This window comes from Podarcis liolepis, assembly GCF_965112155.1.
Source record: "Podarcis liolepis genome assembly, chromosome: 1".
Classification (NCBI taxonomy): Eukaryota; Metazoa; Chordata; class Lepidosauria; order Squamata; family Lacertidae; genus Podarcis; species Podarcis liolepis.
This window is the reverse complement of record NC_139554.1, coordinates 83,053,479-83,073,588: the sequence shown is the minus strand read 5'-3', so window position 1 is coordinate 83,073,588 and position 20,110 is coordinate 83,053,479. Positions and strand designations below refer to the sequence as shown.

Sequence of the window (20,110 nt, the reverse complement as noted above, 5' to 3'; positions counted from 1 at the left end):
AAATGTCATGACAGGGTCTGAAGCCAGACTGAATTGGATCTTTCAAGCTTTTTGAAGCTAGACTGGCAGCATGCTTTCGAGCACCTTGCCTGCCAAGGGGATATTAGTTACCGGACAATCGTTATCCAGCAGTTGCAGGTCCAGGGAGGACTTCTTAAGGAAGGGATGCACCAAAGCCTCTTTCAAGGAAGGTGACACTCTCCCCTCTCTCAGTGAAGCATCATTCAAGTAACGGGCACACCCAGTCAATCCCCAACAGCTAGCTTCAAGAAGCCAAGATGGGAAAAGTTCAAGAGGGAAAGTGGTTGGCCACACTTATTCAACAGTTTGACTACATTGCAATAAAGGGAACTGATCCTGCACACATGGAACAAGCAGTGAACTCCACTGTAGTAGTCTGGTTTTTAAAAGGGTAGGCTCTTGGGCATGCACAGTTTGCTGAGTAATACTCAAAATGGAGAGTGGGAACAACATGTTTTTGAAAACATGCTCATCACACACTGACATGAAAGTGAGGACTGGTTGTGGCTCCCTGTTCAATTGAATTTGAGTGGTCAACATGGGTTGACTCTTATCTGAAATATACGAGACCGTTGACACTGTCTGTTGTAGGAAATGTGACATTTATTCAAGTCCAAGCACTGCACCATGTAGATCATTGATTGGTGTGATAGCGTTGCTTCAGAATATTATTTACCCACTGAAGGTGGAGCCCAGACTCTGATCAAGTATCCCACTCTCCATCCCACCCCAAAAAAACTATTATGATGGTTGCCCGTCTGAGAATTCTTAATCAGGGCAGTGTCATAGGAATAGAATCCTATAAAGTATGTTGGTTGTCATTTGTTGCCCATAATGATGACGACGACGACAACGACAACGACAACAACAACAACAACAACAACAACAACTCTGCATTAAGGAATGAAGTAAGATATAGGATTGTATTTATTATTATGAAAATTAATATCTCTGAGAGAACACCTTTCCTCCAACCAGCCTTTTGAATGCCTCTTTTACCTCCTTGTTTCTCAGACTGTAGATAACTGGATTCAACACAGGTATCGCAAGGGTGTAAAAGACAGAGATGATTTTGTCTTGCTCTATGGAATATTTTGAATTGGGTCGGACATACATGAAAGCTCCTGTTGCATAGAATATGGTGACAGCTGTAAGGTGGGAGGCACAGGTGGAGAAGGCTTTATGTCTGCCCTCAGCTGAGTTGATCCGAAGGATGGCAATAAGTATGTATGTGTAAGAGATGGAAATGGCCAATATAGTTACCAGTACAATTGCTGTTGAGAAGATGAAATGAATAATATCAATGACTGTTGTGTCCGAGCAAGACAGCTTTAGGATCGGGGGCACATCACAGAAGAAGTGGTTGATGATGTTGGAATGACAAAAGGACAAATTAAATATAATGGAAGTCTGGACAACTGCATTCACACAACCTGTTAGATAGGAGCCAGCCACAAGCAGATTACAGAGTTTTCTGGACATGATAGCAGTATACAGCAGTGGGTTGCAAATAGCAATGAAGCGGTCATATGCCATCACACCCAGCAGGCAGCATTCACAGGATACAGCAATGCAAAAGAAGAAAAACTGCAGGGCACAGCCAGTGAAAGAAATAGTTTTGCTTTTTACTATAAAGTTAATCAATGTCCTGGGGGCAATCACACTGGAGTAACCAATATCCAAGAGTGACAGGTTGCTGAGGAAAAAATACATGGGAGTATGGAGGCGGGAGTCAATCCTGATTAATGTTACCATGCCAATGTTCCCCACTAGGATCAACAAGTAAATCAGTAAGAATAATATGAAGAGAATAAACTGCAGACTCTGATTATCTGTGAATCCTAGCAAAATAAATTCAGTAATTGTGGTGAAGTTTCCTTCTGACATTGTCACAAGTTGTATTCTCCTGTGTAAATAAAAATATGAGAGAAAAGCTGAAATACAGTAGTATTAGCTCCACACTAACATTTAAGTGGCAAGGAATGGTGGTGTAGCATGAGTTGCCAGTACCCAGGGCCAGATGGACAGAGTATGCATGCACATTCAGCTGCCTGACAGCATCTGCATCACTCAGAAGATCACAGCTATAGAGATAAGAAAATAAGAGTCATTCCATTGTTGGGAGAGGTCACTTCCTTTTTCACATGGGGAAGCCATTTTCAAGGGAGCCCAGCGATGGAAGTGCACAGCTGTATTGAAGCAGCACAGGGTGATGACATTTTGCACCTCTAACAATTTTGCACCCAGGGCAGCTGCCCCTGTTGCCCTCCACACACTATGCCACTGGAGAGGAATGTCAATGAGATGCTTAAGTTTTCCTCCTCCGATCAAAACATCCTAGATATAAGCTTCAGAAACTCCTAATTTTGTCAAAAAGAAGATATGAGCACTCCTGAATTCTTCTGTGGCTCTTGCTTGAAAGTTCTGTATGTAAATTGGGATTCCTGCAGAAAGTGTATCTTCCCATTAATTTGAGAGGCTGATGTCTCAAAGAATAGTATTTTGCTCTGGAGTACATAAGGTGTCCTTCATTTGTACATGCAGTATTTGCCTGAGCAATGGTTTGGTTTATTATTTTCATCTGGCATGGTTGCCAGATTCAACCCACAGGAAAAAAAATCAGACTGAATTTAAGAGACACACCTCATTATCTAAGCATTGAGAGGAGGGTGTTCTTGCTTCGTTACAGTAACTTCAGCAGTGATCCAACAAACAGGTTTATGTGCAAATGAAGGACACCAACATACTGCAGAGGAATTCATTTTTATCTTGTGCAGCAACCTCACAACTATAGAATTAGCCATTCTATCAATAAACCTTACTTTGGGGCTTTAGGAATGACATCTGTCCTCTTCACAGGTCAACCTCCTAGCTTGATTTATTCTCAGAGTGTTTGGGATATTCTATTTTTGACAGCCAGATGATATCTATGAACAGCTCAATTCTCTGGAAACAAAAACAAAACAAAACAGAAATCTGGAATTTATTTTGCCTTAGTTTCGTAGAAGTTGGGGAGGTTGACTTCTGATGACACTGCATGAGATCTTTCCTGCAGGTTGTGTGTGATTGTAATAAGAAATTCAGAAATGGAAATTTAAAATCATCAGATAAGCAGTTTATTTGCTTAATGCTTTTATCTGGCACTGCAGTTGGAGTCAACCAAAAAGGGGAAACATCAAATTGAATTTAAGAAATACATTGCCATATCTGGGCATTGAAGGGAGCGAGTTAACACTCAGTTACAGTATTTTTGCATCTTCTCTTTATCATCTCAGTCCAACAGACATGTTTATGAGCAAATGGAAGACAGCTTTCCTCCTGCAGCAAAATTTACTTCTTTATTTGCCACAGTAGCCTCACAAATGAATATGGAGGACACCGGGGGAATAGCATACTGCAGAACATAAACTCAATTCTGCCTTGCTTTTAGATTCTGTTGACCCAAGTTGCAGGCAAAGCAAGATTTGAATAGTGCATTCTTTTTTTAAAGTGCAAACAATAGGAAAGGATGGGGTAACCTTAACTGAGGGGGGAATGGAGGAGGCTAGATGGGGGTCTCCCTTGTTGCAGTGGCATAGCAAGATGTGGTCAGCATTCAAAGGATCTCCAGAAAATGCATATATGCACTTGTAGGAAGCAGAGATATTGTAAGCAAGAAATAACCTTCCCTCAATGCACATGTAATATGCTGTGGCTGTTAATTTTTTTTTTTAATCCTGTATGGGTTGAAGCTGGCTGTGAAGCCCAATGAAAACACTAGAGAAATAAACTGTCGTTATTTCAACCCAACAAACTTCTTAGCCAATCAATTTGAATCTGCATTTCTGGAGATACATTTCGATCACAGGCAACATGCAGGAGGGATTTCATGCAGGATAATAAAGTATGCCAACCCACAAACCCAAATAAATGAACAGGAAGCCCAAATAAGTTCCAGACATTAAATTTGCTTCCAGAGAAATGCCCTACTGATAAATTTGACTGCTGTGGTAAAATTCACAAGAACTTTGTGAGTATATCTGGCTAGGAAATGTATGAAAAGGAACCTTACTTGTGAAGATGATCAATGTCGATCCTAGAGTCCCAGAATAAGACATGTTCAGAAAAATGCTCATTTTATAGTTGTTTTGGTATCACCTAGAAACCAGATTTTTGAAACACATGAATTAAAATACTCTGTATGACATCTCAGCATAATCACCTGAGGACATACAGACTGGGAATTTCTTTTACTTTCTACTATTCATCTTTAATTAGTTTCTAACAGAAGTTTCCCCTCTCCATTCAGCCCACAATTCAGTAGGAATCTTCACTAGTTACTTTCCTCTATTTTGTTTTAGAGTACTGTCAGTTTGTTGCATATTCCCAAAGCTATTAACAATAACACCAGTTACCAATACCAATAATGCCATTGGGACGAGCAGGACTGAAAGGGGCTTACAATCTAAAAACCAGAATTCGAAACATTTGAAAAAGATTATAGTAACCAGAAGAGGGTTTGCCCTGAAAGCACATGTTAAGATGTGCTTCTTCAGTTTTCACTGAAAGCTGTGAGTGATGAAGACAGAAGCATCTCTGTGAGGAGGGGATTCCACAACTTAGGGGCTGCCAAAGAAATTTATCTCTCCTGGGTCACTGTCACTTGACATTTTTAGGGAGGTGGAACTGCCAATAGGGCCTCCTCTGCTGATTTCAACACCCAGGAAGGTCTATAGGATGCTGATGTTCAGATATTTGGGGGCTAAAAAGTAACACGAGCCCCTTGAATTGGGCCTGGAAACAAACCAATGTAACTTTTTTTGAAACAGGGGTTATATGTTATCTCAATCGAACCCCAGCCAGTAGCCTGGCTTCTGCATTTTGAGCCAATTCAAGTTTCTAAGTCATCTTCAAGGGCAGCCTCGTATATAGTTCATTGCATTAATCTAATCTAGAAGTCTGTTGTCTTTGTCCATGGAGTTTTCTTGGCAGGGATGCTGGAGTGGCTTCTTGGTTCCTGCTCCAGGTGGATCACATTTGGTCAAAACTCTCCTCTATGACCTGTCCATCTTGGGTGCCCTGCTCGGCATAGTTCATAGCATCTCTGAGTTATTCAAGCCCCTTCGTCACGGCAAGGCAGTGATCCAGGAGTGCCTGGCGTACTCTGGTCCATGGGGTCACAAAAAAATCGGACACGACTAAACGGCTAAACAACAACAACAACAATCTAGAAGTCACTAGATATTACCATCAATGGTATCAAAGGCTGAGGAAAGGTCAAGAAAAGTGAGCAAGGCAGCTTTCCCACAGACCCTCCAAGTGTCCCTATTTTCTAGGGATGATCCCAGATTTACAGAAGCAGTCCAAGTTTCAGATATGATCCCAGAATGTCCGCTTTCCCCCAGGTCATCCTTATTTTCATTGCAGAAATGTTGGAGCATATGTTCCCCCACCACCTCTCTTCCAACAAATGTCATGACAGGGTGAAATGGATCCTTCAAGCATGCCTGAAGCAAGACTGGCAGCACGCTTTCGAGCACCTTGCCTGCCAAGGGGATATTAGCTACTGGGCAATAGTTATCCAGCAGTTGCAGGTCCAGGGACGTCTTCTTAAGGATGCACCACAGCCTCTTTCAAAGAAGGTGACACTCTCCCCTCTCTCAGTGAAGCATCATTGAAGTCCTGGGCTCACCCAGTCAATCCCCAACAGCTAGCTTCAAAAAGCCAAGATGGGAATTGGTCAAGAGGGAAAGTGGTTGGCCACACTTATTCAACAGCTTGACTACATTGCAATAAAGGAAACTGATCCTACACACATGGAACAAGCAGTGAACTCCACTGTAGTAGTCTGGTTTTTAAAAGGGTAGCCTCTTGGGTGTGCACAGTTTGCTGAGTAATACTCAAAATGTAAAGTGGGAACAATGTGCTTTTGAAAACATGCTCATCACACACTGACATGAAAGTGAGGATTAGTTGTGGCTCCCTGTTCAATGGAATTTGAGTGGTCAACATGAGTTGACCCTTATCTGAAACATAAGAGAATTGGCACTGTCTGTTGTAGGAAATGTGACATTTATTCAAGTCCAAGCACTGCACCATGTAGATCACTGACTGGTGTGTTATAGTTGCCTCAGCAAATTACTTACCCACTGAAGGTGGAGCCTAGACTCTGATTAAGTATCCCACTCTCCACCCCCCCAAAAAAATTATTATGATAGTTGCCAGTCTTAGAATTGTTAATCAGGGCAGTGTCATAGGATAGAATCCTATAAGATATGTTGGTCGTCATTTGTTGCCCATAATGATGACGACAGCAACAACAACAACAACAACCACAACTCTGCAAATTTAATGAAGTAAGATATAGGATTGTATTTATTATTATGAAAATTAATATCTCTGAGAGAACACCTTTCCTCCAACCAGCCTTTTGAAAGCCTCTTTTACCTCCTTGTTTCTCAGACTGTAGATGAGTGGATTCAACATAGGTATCAAAAGGGTGTAAAAGACAGAGATGATTTTGTCTTGCTCTATGGAATATTTTGAATTGGGTCGGACATACATGAAAGCTCCTGTTGCATAGAATATGGTGACAGCTGTAAGGTGGGAGGCACAGGTGGAGAAGGCTTTTTGTCTGCCCTCAGCTGAGTTGATCCGAAGGATGGTAATAAGTATGTATGTGTAAGAGATGGAAATGGCTAATATCGTTACCAATACAATTGCTGTTGCGAAGATGAAATGAATAATATCAGTGACTGTTGTGTCCGAGCAGGACAGCTTTAGGATCGGGGGCACATCACAGAAGAAGTGGTTGATGATGTTGGAACGACAAAAGGACAAATTAAAAATAATGGAAGTCTGGACAATTGCATTCACACAACCTGTTAAATAGGAGCCAGCCACAAGCAGATTACAGAGTTTTCTGGACATGATAGCAGTATACAGCAGTGGGTTGCAGATAGCAATGAAGCGATCGTATGCCATCACACCCAGCAGGCAGCACTCACAGGATACAGCAATGCAAAAGAAGAAAAACTGCAGGGCACAGCCAGTGAAGGAAATAGTTTTGCTTTCTGCCACAAAGGTCATCAGTGTCCTGGGAGCGATGACACTGGAGTAACCAATATCCAAGAGTGACAGGTTGCTGAGGAAAAAATACATGGGAGTATGGAGGTGGGAGTCAATCCTGATTAATGTTACCATGCAGATGTTCCCCAGCAGAATCAACAAATAAATCAGTAAGAATAATATGAAGAGAATAAACTGCAGACTCTGATTATCCGTGAATCCCAGCAAAATAAATTCAGTAATTGTGGTGAAGTTTCCTTCTGACATTGTCACAAGTTGTATTCTCCTGTGTAAATAAAAATATGAGAGAAAAGCTGAAATACAGTAGTATTAGCTCCACACTAACATTTAAGTGGCAAGGAATGGTGGTGTAGCATGAGTTGCCAGTACCCGGGGCCAGATGGACAGAGTATGCATGCACATTCAGCTGCCTGATAGCATCTGCATCACTCAGAAGATCACAGCCATAGAGATAAGAAAATAAGAGTCATTCCATTGTTGGGAGAGGTCACTTCCTTTTTCACATGGGGAAGCCATTTTCAAGGGAGCCCAGGAATGGAAGTGCACAGCTGTATTGAAGCAGCACAGGGTGATGACATTTTGCACCTCTAGCAATTTTGCACCCAGGGCAACTGCCCCTGTGGCCCTCCACACACAGGTTTATGTGCAAATGAAGGACACCAACATACTGCAGAGGAATTCATTTTTATCTTCTGCAGCAACCTCACAACTATAAAATTAGCCATTCTATCAGTAAACCTTACTTTGGGGCTTTAGGAATGACATCTGTCCTCTTCACAGGTCAACCTCCTAGCTTGATTTATTCTCAGAGTGTTTGGGATATTTTATTTTTGACAGCCAGATGATATCTATGAACAGCTCAATTCTCTGGGAGCAAAAAATAAAATAAAAAAATATGGAATTTATTTTGGCTTAGTTTTATAGAAGTTGGGGAGGTTATGATGCTCCATGATATCTTTCCTGCAAGTTCTGTGTGATTGTAAAAAGAAATTCAGAAATGGAAATTTAAAAACATCAGAAAAGCAGCTTATTTGCTTAATTTTTTTTATCTGGCACTGCAGTTGGGTGCAACCAAAAAGGGGGAAAATGAATTTGAATTTAAGAAACCACTCAGTTACAGTATTTTTGCATTCTCTCTTTATCACCTCAGTCCAACAGACATGTTTATGAGCAAATGGAAGACAGCTTTCATCCTGTGTGGCTGTTAAATGTAATCTTTTTTTACCCTGTATGGGTGGAAGGTGGCTGTGAAGCCCAATGAAAACACTAGAGAAATAAACTTCTTAGCCAATCAATTTGAAGCTGCATTTCTGGAGATACATTTCGATCACAGGTAACATGCAGGAGAGATTTCATGCAGCATCATAAAGTATGTCAACCTACAAACCCAAATAAATGAACAGGAAGCCCAAATAATTTCCAGACATTAAATTTGCTTCCAGAGAAATGCACTGTTGATAAATTTGACTGCTGCTGGTGGAGGGAGAATTGACAAGAACTTTGTGAGTATATCTGGCTAGGAAATGTATCATAAGGAACCTTACTTGTGAAGATGACCAATGTCGATCCTAGAGTCCAGAATAAGGCATGTTCAGAAAAATGCTCATTTTATAGTTTTTTGGGTATCACCTTGAAACCAATTTCCCGAAGGGCATGAATAAAAATACTCTCTGCATAATCACCCGAGGACATACAGCCTGGGAATTTCTTTTACTTTCTAATATTCATCTTTAATTAGTTTCTAACAGAAGTTTCCCCTCTCCATTCAGCCCACAATTCAGTAGGAATCTTCACTAGTTACTTTCCTCTATTTTGTTTTAGAGTACTGTCAGTTTGTTGCATATTCCCAAAGCTATTAACAATAACACCAGTTACCAATACCAACAAAGTCATTGGGAGCAGAAGGACTGAAAGGGGCTTACAATCTAAAAACCAGAATTTGAAACAGTTCAAAGAGATTACAGTAACCGGAAGAGGGTTTGCCCTGAAAGCACATGTTAAGATGTGCTTCTTCAGTTTTCACTGTAAGTTGGGAGTAATGAAGACAGATGCATCTCTGTGAGGAGGGGATTCCACAACTTAGGGGCTGCCAAAGAAATTTATCTCTCCTGGGTCACTGTCACTTGACATTTTTAGGGAGGTGGAACTGCCAATAGGGCCTCCTCTGCTGATTTCAACACCCAAGAAGGTCTGTAGGATGCTGATGTTCAGATATTTGGGAGCTAAAAAGCAACATGAGCCCCTTGAATTGGGCCTGGAAACAAACCAATGTAACTTTTTTTTGAAACAGAGTTTATATGTTATCTCAATTGAACCCCAGCCAGTAGCCAGGCTTCTGCATTTTGAGCCAATTCAAGTTTCTAAGTCATCTTCAAGGGCAGCCTCGTATATAGTTCATTGCATTAATCTAATCTAGAAGTCACTAAATATCACCATCAATGGTATCAAAGGCTAAGAAAAGGTCAATAAAAGTGAGCAAGGCAGCTTTCCCCCAGACCCAATTGCAATAAAGGAAATGGATCCTGCACACCTGGAACAAGCAGTGCACTCCACTGTAGTAGTATGGTTTTTAAAAGGATAAGCTCTTAGGCGTGCACAGTTTGCTGAGTAATACTCAAAATGTAAAGTGAGAATCACATGCTTTTGAAAACATGCTCATCACACACTGACGTGAAAGTGAGGATTGGTTGCTGCTCCCTGTTCAATGGAGTTTGAGTGGTCAACATGGGTTGACCCTTATCTGAAATATAAGAGGACCATTGGCACTGTCTGTTGTAGGAAATGTGACATTTATTCAAGTCCAGGCACTGCACCATGTAGATCATTGATTGGCGTGATAGCATTGCCTCATCATATTACTTACCCACTGAAGCTGGTGCCCAGACTCTGATCAAGTATCCACCTCTCTCCATCCCACATCCCAAAATTTCTGAACTATAATTGTTGCAAGTCTGAGGATTGTTAATCAGAGCAGTGTCATAGGAATAGCATCCTATATTGTTGGTCACCATTTGTTGCCCATAATGATGATGATGATATGGACTCTGCAATAATGAATGAATTTATAGGATTGGATTTATGAACTTTTGTGAACCTAATGGACTGTAAGTCAGTCATGAATATCCTGTATGCACCTTTTTCGTACCCCATGAACAAACCATGTGCCCCACGCTTCCCAAGCTTGCTGCTCTGTGGGGTGTGTACCCACATGTCAGAACCAAAGATTCTCATATGCTTGACGTAAGGTTTCTTACCTAACATATTCTCATAGGGAGTACAACCAATAGGTGCTGACAGTCTCCTGTTATAGGAATAAAGGAAACACAATAGAGCTTCAGCCCAATATTTCTCAGGGAGACTGGCATCATGCAACAAGGTTTTTAGGCCTTGCAGCAAAGTCTGCTTTGCCCGCTCGCAAAGTCCATTCTCCCATGGAGATCTAGGACTTGAGAGGTCGTGTTGGATTCCCTTCTCAGTCAGGAAAGCCTCAAACTGATGAGAAGTGAATTCACCGCCTTGATCAGAAAATAAACAGCCAATGCATTTATTGTGAGCATTCTCCAACCAAGCACAGAACGCCTTGAACTTAGGGAACGCTTCTGACTTCTGCTGGAGCATAAACACATGAATGTACCTGGAAAAAGAATCAAGTAAAACCATGAAGTACCTTGCTCCACCCAAAGAGGGTGCAAGTGGACCAATCAGGTCTGCGTGGACTAGCTGATAGGGTTTGGAAGCCTGTCTGCTAGACACTTTGCCTTTCGGATCAACCTTCACCTTGTTTTCTGCACAAGATACACATTTAATTTGAAACTTACAGGGCTTAATGTTCAAACCCTGAACCAACCCAGGCATCTTGGCCAGTGCCTGCCAAGACATGTGACCAAATTTTCGGTGCGCCTCGTGAATACATCCTGCATGAAGAACTTTGTTAGTTTGTGCAACACAACAAGATTCAACATTAGACACATCAACAGCATTGTCATCATAAGTTATCAAGAACAAGCCATCTACAAACTTCGCATGCAAAATGTCCTCTTTGCCCTTCCTGATGACACAGACGCTCTTCTTGAAGGAAATCTCAAAGCCCTGCCCAGTCAGCTGTGGGACGCTGAGGAAATTGTCTGCAGAATCTGGAACAAAAAGTACTTCGCTGATGGTTGTGTGCAGACTTGCCAGTTTCACTGTCCCGACTCCTGCAACTCTCAACATCTTTCCATCAGCCTGTTGGATCTCCCCATTTTGAGGCATGAAGGAAATAAACAGGTGACGATCCTTGTTTTTGACTGGCCTGGGTTTCCCACCCCCCTTCTGCTTCTGGCCACCTGCACGCTTCTTCTTTTGTTTAGCTCCAGCCTTTGGGCAATATCTCTGAATATGACCTTGGTTTCCACATTTCCAGCACTTCACAGCTGCCAATGCCTTGGCTCCCCCTGGAAGCTGGAATGCTGTCCCACACTGCTCCCCCTGAAGCACACAAGCTGGTTCAGCTGCATTCCTCCTATCATATTCGTTTTGCAAGGTCACCAAAACTTTTGTAGCAGTGAGGTCCTGCGCAGGAAGAGTTACCAGCTGGCTTGCCACAGCATGATAGATCTCATCCAGGGAGACCAGGATAAGGATTGCAAACAGAGACTCAGGCATATTAAAACTTCTATGAGTCAATTCCTTTCTGAGATGCTGCAAATGCAAAACGTGGGCTCCAAGGTCTTCCCCTGGCTCCAAATGCTTCCTGTGCAGCTTTTTGAAGTAAAGCAACACAGACCCAGTCTCTTGTCAGGGATGACAGGCCGGAAGCCCTTCCCACATCTCATGCGAGCTGGCCTTGCCAGCCAGGGTGATTAACTCTTCAGGAGCTACTGAGAGCAAAATCACTCCCATGGCTCTTGAATCTTGTGCCACCCATTCATCTGTCAGAGGCACAGGGGGGTCCTCAGAAACAGTGTGCCACAGACCAAGCCCATCTGGCCCTCACAGTACCTTGCCCAGGTCTGATAATTGTGGCCATTAAGCTTTGGGCCCAGAGCCCCAACGGAGGCTTGTAAAAGATCCATCCCAGCTCTTTACTTCAGCCGTGAGCCTTATTCCCTTCAAGGGCTCCTTATCTTTAGCACGTCGTAAATCAGACGTAGCTTGCTTCCACGGCACAGAAAAGCCTCGATTTTCCACATACCTCTGTTGCTATTGCTGCCAGGATCTCAGCAGGCATCAGCAGTCTTACTCTCCTGTAAGTGCCATGAATCTGGGCCCGAAAGCTATTGTTGGGATACTGCCAGGGAGATGGATCACCGATCTCCCGTGGAACAGCATCAGTCAATTAGTGACACGAGCCTCAGAGTCATTCCAAGACCTGTGCACACCCTTTCAGCAGATTCTCCGTAATGAAAGATGCAGACAGGAGAGCATATTTACAGCTTTATTCAATGTAGTTCAGAACAAAGGAAAAACATGACGGCTTGCCTCCGTGTCCAGGAAAAACAGCCAGAATACAAAAGCTATGTACAATGGAAGTTCCCAGCAGACAGTGCTTGGAGTAAACAGGCATGTGATACACAACAATCATGCCTGACCCTTTTAAGGTGAAATGGAACTATATCCTAACAGTTAACAGGAATTTTGGATTATATCTGGCTAGGAAATGTATTATAAGAAACCTTACTTCTGAAGATGATCAGTGTCGATCCTAGAACCCTAGAATAAGGGATGTAGAGAGAAATGCTCATTTTATAGCTGTTTTGCCACCACCTAGTGACCAAATTCCTCAAAGGCATAAATTAAAATACTCTGTATGACATCTCAGCACAATCACCTGAGGACATACAGCCTGGGAATTTATTTTACTTTCTACTATTCATCTTTAATTAGTTTCTAACAGACGTTGCCCCTCCCAATTCAGCTCACAATTCAGGAGGAATTTACCTAGAGACCACCTTTCCTCCAACCAGCCTTTTGAAAGCCTCTTTTACCTCCTTGTTTCTCAGACTGTAGATGAGTGGATTCAGCATAGGTATTGCAAGGGTGTAAAAGACAGAGATGATTTTGTCTTGCTCCACTGAATACTTTGAACTGGGCCTTAAGTACATGAAAGCTCCTGTTGCATAGAATATGGTGACAGCCATAAGGTGGGAGGCACAGGTGGAGAAGGCTTTATGTCTGCCCTCAGCTGACCTGATCCGAAGGATGGCAATAAGTATGTATGTGTAAGAGATGGAAATGGCCAATATAGTTACAAATATAAGTGCTGCTGAGAAGGCGAAATGAAAAATATCAATGACTGTTGTGTCTGAGCAGGACAGCTTTAGGATCGGGGGCTCATCACAGAAGAAGTGGTTGATGATGTTGGAACGACAAAAGGACAAATTAAATATAAGGGAAGTGTGGACCACTGCATTCACACAACCTGTTACATAGGAACCAGCCACAAGCAAATAGCAGAGCTTCCTGGACATGAGAGCAGTATACAACAGTGGGTTGCAGATAGCAATGAAGCGGTCATATGCCATCACACCCAGCAGGCAGCACTCACAGGATACAGCAGTGCAGAAGAAGAAAAACTGCAGGGCACAGCCAGTGAAGGAAATGGTTTTGCTTTCTGCCACAAAGGTAATCAGTGTCCTGGGAGCAATTACAGTGGAATAGCCAATATCCAAAAGTGACAGGCTGCAGAGGAAAAAATACATGGGAGTGTGGAGCCTGGAGTCAACCCTGATTAATGTTACCATGCCAATGTTCCCCACCAGGGTCAACAAGTAAATCAGTAAGAACAATATGAAGAGAATAAACTGCAGACTCGTGTTATCTGTGAATCCAAGCAAAACAAATTCAGTAATTGTGGTGAAGTTTCCTTCTGACATTGTCACAAGTTGTATTCTCCTGTGTAAATAGAAATATGAGAAAAAAGTTGAAATAGTATTAGCTCCACAACCAAAAGTAGTTTCAGGAGACCCTACATTTAAGTTGCAAGGAACAGTGATGTAGCATAGGTTGCCAGTACCCGTGGCCACATAGGGAAGGGGGGTGCGGAGAAAGGGAAATGGATAGAGTATGCATGCACATTAACTGCCTAACAGCATCTGTGTCACCCAGGAGATCACAGCCACAGAGATAAGAAAAGAAGAATCGTTCCATTGTCTGGAGAGGTCACTTCCTTTTTCACATGGGGAAGCCATTTTCTTTTTTTCTTTTATTAATTTTATAATAACAAAAAGAAAAAAACCCCAATCATAAAAAACATCACAATCAAAATCATACATCTTAACTGACTTCCCTCCAACTCCCCCTCCTGGTTCAATTTTCTATACTTATTTATACACTTATCCCTTTTTTAAGGAAAGGGGGGAAAAGAGAAATTGTCTGCTATGTCCAGTTATAGTTTATTAGTTTGTTTTGCCAATCTCTTTCATCTTCTTTGGCGGTGGCTTCTTCCTTCTATAGGGATGGGCTGGGCTGGCCCTGGCGTCCGTTCTCAGATGCAGGAACAAAGTCTTTTGCATGGTAAATCCATTAAGTCCTGTACCTTCCAGGATCTTAGCTTCATTTTTTTTAAACAAAAGTCATTTTCAACATTTTCTTCAAATCTTTATATACCACTTCCCAGGCTTTTACATTGTCACCACATATGGTGGGCTCTCATACCCTTTACCCAAGTTTCCTGCATCATCTCTATCACCGTCCAAGCTTCCCAGATCAATGTACACATGATATCATTTTTGTAATAGGCTGTCCTTGTTCTTCCTTGTATTTCCCTCAAACCTCGCACAGCCACATAGATAAGAAAATAAGAGTTGTTCCATTGTCTGGAGAGGTCACTTCCTTTTTCACATGGGGAAGCCATTTTCAAGGGAGCCCAACGACGGAAGTGCACAGCAGTACTGAGGCAGCACAGGGTGTGGAAATTTTGCACCTCTAACAATTTTGCACCCAGGGAAGCCGTCCCTGTGGCCCTCCACACACTTTGCCGCTGGAGAGGAATGTCAATGAGATGCTTAACGTTTCCTCCTCCAATCTAAACCCCTCAGATATAAGCTTCAGAAACTCCTAATGTTTGTCAAAAAGAAGATATGAGCGCTCCTGAATTCTTCTCTGGCTCTTGCCCCAAGGGCCCTGTATGTAAATTGGGATTCTTCCCCATCACTGTGCAGTCTGCTTGTGTCAAGCTGCCAGGAGGGGTTTGGTTATCAAACACATAGCCTCTTTCAGCCTTCGTCAAGGTTTTGTAGAAAGCTCTTGTGCTGGCCATTGGCTCCCACTAGTGACCAGTGCCACCACTTACTCCCCAAAACCAGCACCATTTGCTGCGCCTAATACCCATTTTTTATTTTTAAAACATCCTTCAAATGCTGGCCACTTCTTGCTATGTCACTGCAGCAAACCTCCTCAATCCCCCTTAAGTTAAGGTTCCTGCATCTTTTCCCCATCTTTTCCCTTTTTTAAAAAAGAATTCACTATCAAATCTTGCTGCAACTTGGGTCAATGGAATCTAAAAACAAGGCAGAATTGGGTTGATGTTCTGCAGTATGCTGTTTGCCCTGGTGTTCCCCATATTCATTTGTGAGGCTGCTGTGGAAAACAATGAAGCACCGTCATACCATGGATCTCAAACGCCTCAGCTCCCGAACAAATTGGCTTCTAAACAATCGAAACCCATAAGTGAGTGTTCCGGTTTTCGAATGATTTTTGGAAGCCGAACACCCAGCACGGCTTTCGTGGCTTCCAATTGGCTGCAGGATTCTCCTGCAGCCAATTGGAAGCTACGCTTTGGTTTTTGAATGGTTCCAGGAGTCAAATGGATTCTTTTCGAGAACCAAGGTACAATGCAAATTGCCCTTCAGCAGGCAAGCTCTCTTCCATTTGCTCATAAACATGTTTGTTGGATGGAGGTCATAAAGAGAGAATGCAAAAATATTGTAACTGAGTGTTAACTCGCTCCCTTCAATGCCCAGATATGCAAATGTGTCTCTCACTTCAATCTGAGTTTTCCCCCTTTTTGGTTGAATCCAGCTGCAGTACCAGATAAAAAAACATGAAGCAAATAAACTGCTTATCTGGTGATTTTAAATCTCCATTTCTGAATTCCTTATTACAATCACACAAAACTTGTAAGAAAGATCTAGTGCAGCATCATCAGAAGTCAACCTCCCCAGTTTTGTGAAAAGAAACCAAGCTAAATTCCAAAAAAATCCCTTGCTTTCAGAGAATGGAACTGTCCATAGATATCATCTGGCTGCCAAAAATAAAATATCCTAAGCACTCTGAGAATAAATCAGGCTAGGAGTCTTACCTGTGAAGAGGACAGATGTCATTCCTAAAGCCCCAAAGTTAGGCATATCAATAGAAAGGCTAATTTTATAGTTGTGAGGTAGCTGCAGTAGATAAAGAATTACTTCCTCTGCAGTATGTTGACATCCTTCATTTGCACATAAACCTGTTTGCTGGATCAGTGCAAAAGAGGTAGAATTCAGAGATACTGTAACCAAGCAAGAACACCCTCCCCTCAATGCCTAGATTATAAATTTGCTTCCAGAGAAATGCACTGTTGATAAATTTGACTGCTAGTGGGGAGTTTAACAGGAATTTTGGATTATATCTGGCTAGGAAATGTATTGTAAGAAACCTTACTTGTGAAGATGATCAATGTCGATCCTAGAGCCCTAGAGTAAGGGATGTAGAGAGAAATGCTCATTTTATAGTTGTTTTGCTACCACCTAGTGACCAAATTCCTCAAAGGCATAAATTAAAATACTCTGTATGACATCTCTGCATAATCACCTGAGGACATACAGCCTGGGAATTTATTTTACTTTCTACTATTCATCTTTAATTAGTTTCTAACAGAAGTTGCCTCTCTCCATTCAGCCCACAATTCAGTAGGAATCTTCACTAGTTACTTTCCTCTATCTTGTTTTAGAGCAGCCTTTCTCAACCTGTGGTTTCCCAGATGTTGTTGAACTACAACTCTCATCACCCCAGCTAACAAGGCCAGAGCTAAGGGATCATAGAATCATAGAATCATAGAGTTGGAAGAGACCACAAGGGCCATCGAGTCCAACCCCCTGCCAAGCAGGAAACACCATCAGAGCACTCCTGACATATGGTTGTCAAGCCTCTGCTTAAAGACCTCCAAAGTAGGAGACTCCACCACACTCCTTGGCAGCAAATTCCACTGTCGAACAGCTCTTACTGTCAGGAAGTTCTTCCTAATGTTTAGGTGGAATCTTCTTTCTTGTAATTTGAATCCATTGCTCCGTGTCCGCTTCTCTGGAGCAGCAGAAAACAACCTTTCTCCCTCCTCTATGTGACATCCTTTTATATATTTGAACATGGCTATCATATCGCCCCTTAACCTCCTCTTCTCCAGGCTAAACATGCCCAGCTCCCTTAGCCGTTCCTCATAAGGCATCGTTTCCAGGCCTTTGACCATTTTGGTTGCCCTCCTCTGGACACGTTCCAGTTTGTCAGTGTCCTTCTTGAATGATGGAATGATGGGAGTGATGGGAGTTGTAGTCCAACAACATCTGGGGGCCCACAGGTTGAGAACTGCTGTTTTAGAGTAAGTTTGTTGCACATTCCCTAAGCTATTAACACTAGTTAACAATACCAACAAAGTCATTGGGACCTGCAGGACCGAAAGGTGCTTGCAACGTGATGATTGTTAGACAGAGCCATCCAGAGCAGCTCACCTGCTAGGGCTGAGCTGCTTCATTAACAGTGCGGGTCACTCCTGGGTACGTGGGATTAGAATCTCACAGTTCAGTATAAAGTTGTTATGCTGTCTAATTGCCCTCACTCAGGCATTGAGTAGGTACTATCCATGTCCAGAAAATGTCAGGGGGCAGGGAAATGAATTCAAATTTAAATTTAAAAGTGAATATCTATAGTGGTCAAAAATGGGCAGTCAAATCCAGATGGTTCTACAGTGGTACCTCTAGTTACGAACTTAATTCGTTCCGGAGGTCTGTTCTTAACCTGAAACTATTCTTAACTAGAGGTGTGCTTTTGCTAATGGGGCCTCTTGCTGCTGCTGGAGCCGCTGGCACACGATTTCTGTTCTCTTCCTGGAGCAAAGTTCTCAACTCAAGGTAACTCTTCCAGGTTAGCAGAATTTGTAACCTGAAGCGTTTGTAACCTGAGGCAGTTCTACTGTATCCATTTTGATAAAGAGACCAGGACTTGAACTGAGGAGCAGTAATAAAATTCAAATGAACAATCTTAAATCTATTACCTGGGAATAAGTCCATCTGAATTCAACGGGCCTTACTTCTGAGCACACACAATTAGGTTTGCAGTGTCTTAGTGTACACCTGCCTTTGCCAAGAATGAAATATTGCAAAGCAATTTATGTTACAATTTGAGTACACGTTAAGAAATAACAACATTCCTTGCAGAGAACTAAAGTGCATAGCTTTCACAGCAGATGTTGTTGAATGAGCGGATGGAAGGAAATCTGCTTGATAGCCTCTTTTCAAAGGTTTCTTCTGACATTGTGCTCAAAATCTTAGGCTCTACTAATCTGCCTCATCATGTTCATAAACCTGATTAGTTGGGACACAAGACAGGGCCTTTTCTACTGTGGCACACAGGTTGTAGATCACCATTCCATAGAGTTGACTACTTCTCTTTCAAGTTTTGGGTAAGCAGTGAATAACTTTATTTCCTCAAGCTCATTCTGAGTCTTTTCTACATTCAGCTATTCAGCATCAATGAGGCACTACCAGGCAGAGATTGTTGGAGATACGTTATTTCTTAGTGGCACCATGTGAAGCTGTAAATGGACACATGCCAAATATATGGCAATAATGCCAGGGGCGGAGGAAGGGAGGTACAGTGAGGGCGGATCGCCCCAGGTGTCTTCGCTGAGCGGGGTGACATTTGGCAGTCGTGGGCATGCAGCACACAAAATGTTTCACTCTGGCCACATGGGCAGCTCAATTCGCCCCTGGCTGCAGGGCATGTGCGCGCCGCTCTGTGCACCCGAGCAGCTGTCCCATGCCTGGAAGGGCACCCTCCATACCCCGCCCCCCTCGGGAGTGCGTCTGCCCTGGGCAGTGTGGGCATAGGCTCCATCTCTGAATAATGCCTTGCTGAGGATTGAGCCCATTGTATATGGTGAATGGCTTTTTAAAGATCTACATTATTAATCAGTGCTATTTTTCTAGAAAAATAGGAACTCTTTTGGAACTAAAAATGAACACCCCCTTGTTCACCTGAGGTGCCAGAACTGAGTTCCAGTAAATTCCAAGTGAAAAAAGTCCTGTTATTAATACATGCAAATAGATAATGGTCATGCTGTTCACCCCCTGATGTGACAGATGAGGTAGCATCAAATGACTGAACCTCTAAAATGTGAGTGAGCATTCACTGAATGTTCACTAACCCCCCGCCAAGCCAAATTGAAATGGCTTAGTTAAATGAGCTGAAAAACTAAAGTAAAGAGGCTATGTGTGTACCTAAATAGACATGGGAACAAAGGATTCAATTTTTTGGTTGCCAAAATTTATTTATTTATTTATTTATTATTAATAATATATGTTCATTGCCTTTTACAAAACTTCTGAAAAAGTGACTTACACCATACTAGAAGACAAACAGCTCATTAAAAATTTAAAATTCATAACATGGAATAAAACATAACAGTAAAAGTGTTCGTCCAGCAACGCTAATAAAGAGAGGAACATCGTTAAAGGCCACCATTAAAAGTCAAGCCAGGCCACTCTAATACCACATTATAAGTAAATGACAGAGAGTTCCATGTAAACCTATTTCATTCATTTATTCATGTATATGTACACATACCATTCCATCACCCCCAGGCATTATGACACGAGACAGTAGTGGGGAGAAAGCCAATGAATAATAACTTCTAAACATTGTGATAAGATGTGCAAGGGCAGCCTATTTTGGGGAGAGAGATGGGAATGCTCTATTCAGTCTCCTTACTGGGCATGACCACCATAGTTTATGCACTCGATCAAAAATGTTACTAATGCATACCTATCTCTTAGAACTCACACACATTTCAGTG

General features: G+C 42.3%; 3 protein-coding genes across 3 annotated transcripts; all 3 read right to left on the bottom strand.

The window, feature by feature from the left end:
- Positions 1-963: 963 nt before the first annotated feature.
- On the bottom strand, positions 964-1,908 carry LOC310689366 (olfactory receptor 5AR1-like; the record flags this gene model as incomplete). Its single annotated transcript, XM_083467016.1, has 1 exon — positions 964-1,908. The coding sequence occupies one exon, from the start codon at positions 1,906-1,908 to the stop codon at positions 964-966; it is 945 nt and encodes a 314-aa protein (XP_083323142.1).
- A 4,482-nt stretch (positions 1,909-6,390) lies between these two features.
- LOC310689361 (olfactory receptor 5AR1-like) lies at positions 6,391-7,335 on the bottom strand (the record flags this gene model as incomplete). Its single annotated transcript, XM_083467002.1, has 1 exon — positions 6,391-7,335. One exon carries the CDS (start codon positions 7,333-7,335, stop codon positions 6,391-6,393), a length of 945 nt encoding a protein of 314 aa, XP_083323128.1.
- A 5,669-nt stretch (positions 7,336-13,004) lies between these two features.
- LOC310685803 (olfactory receptor 5AR1-like) lies at positions 13,005-13,943 on the bottom strand (the record flags this gene model as incomplete). Its single annotated transcript, XM_083458756.1, has 1 exon — positions 13,005-13,943. One exon carries the CDS (start codon positions 13,941-13,943, stop codon positions 13,005-13,007), a length of 939 nt encoding a protein of 312 aa, XP_083314882.1.
- Between the last annotated feature and the right edge of the window lie 6,167 nt (positions 13,944-20,110).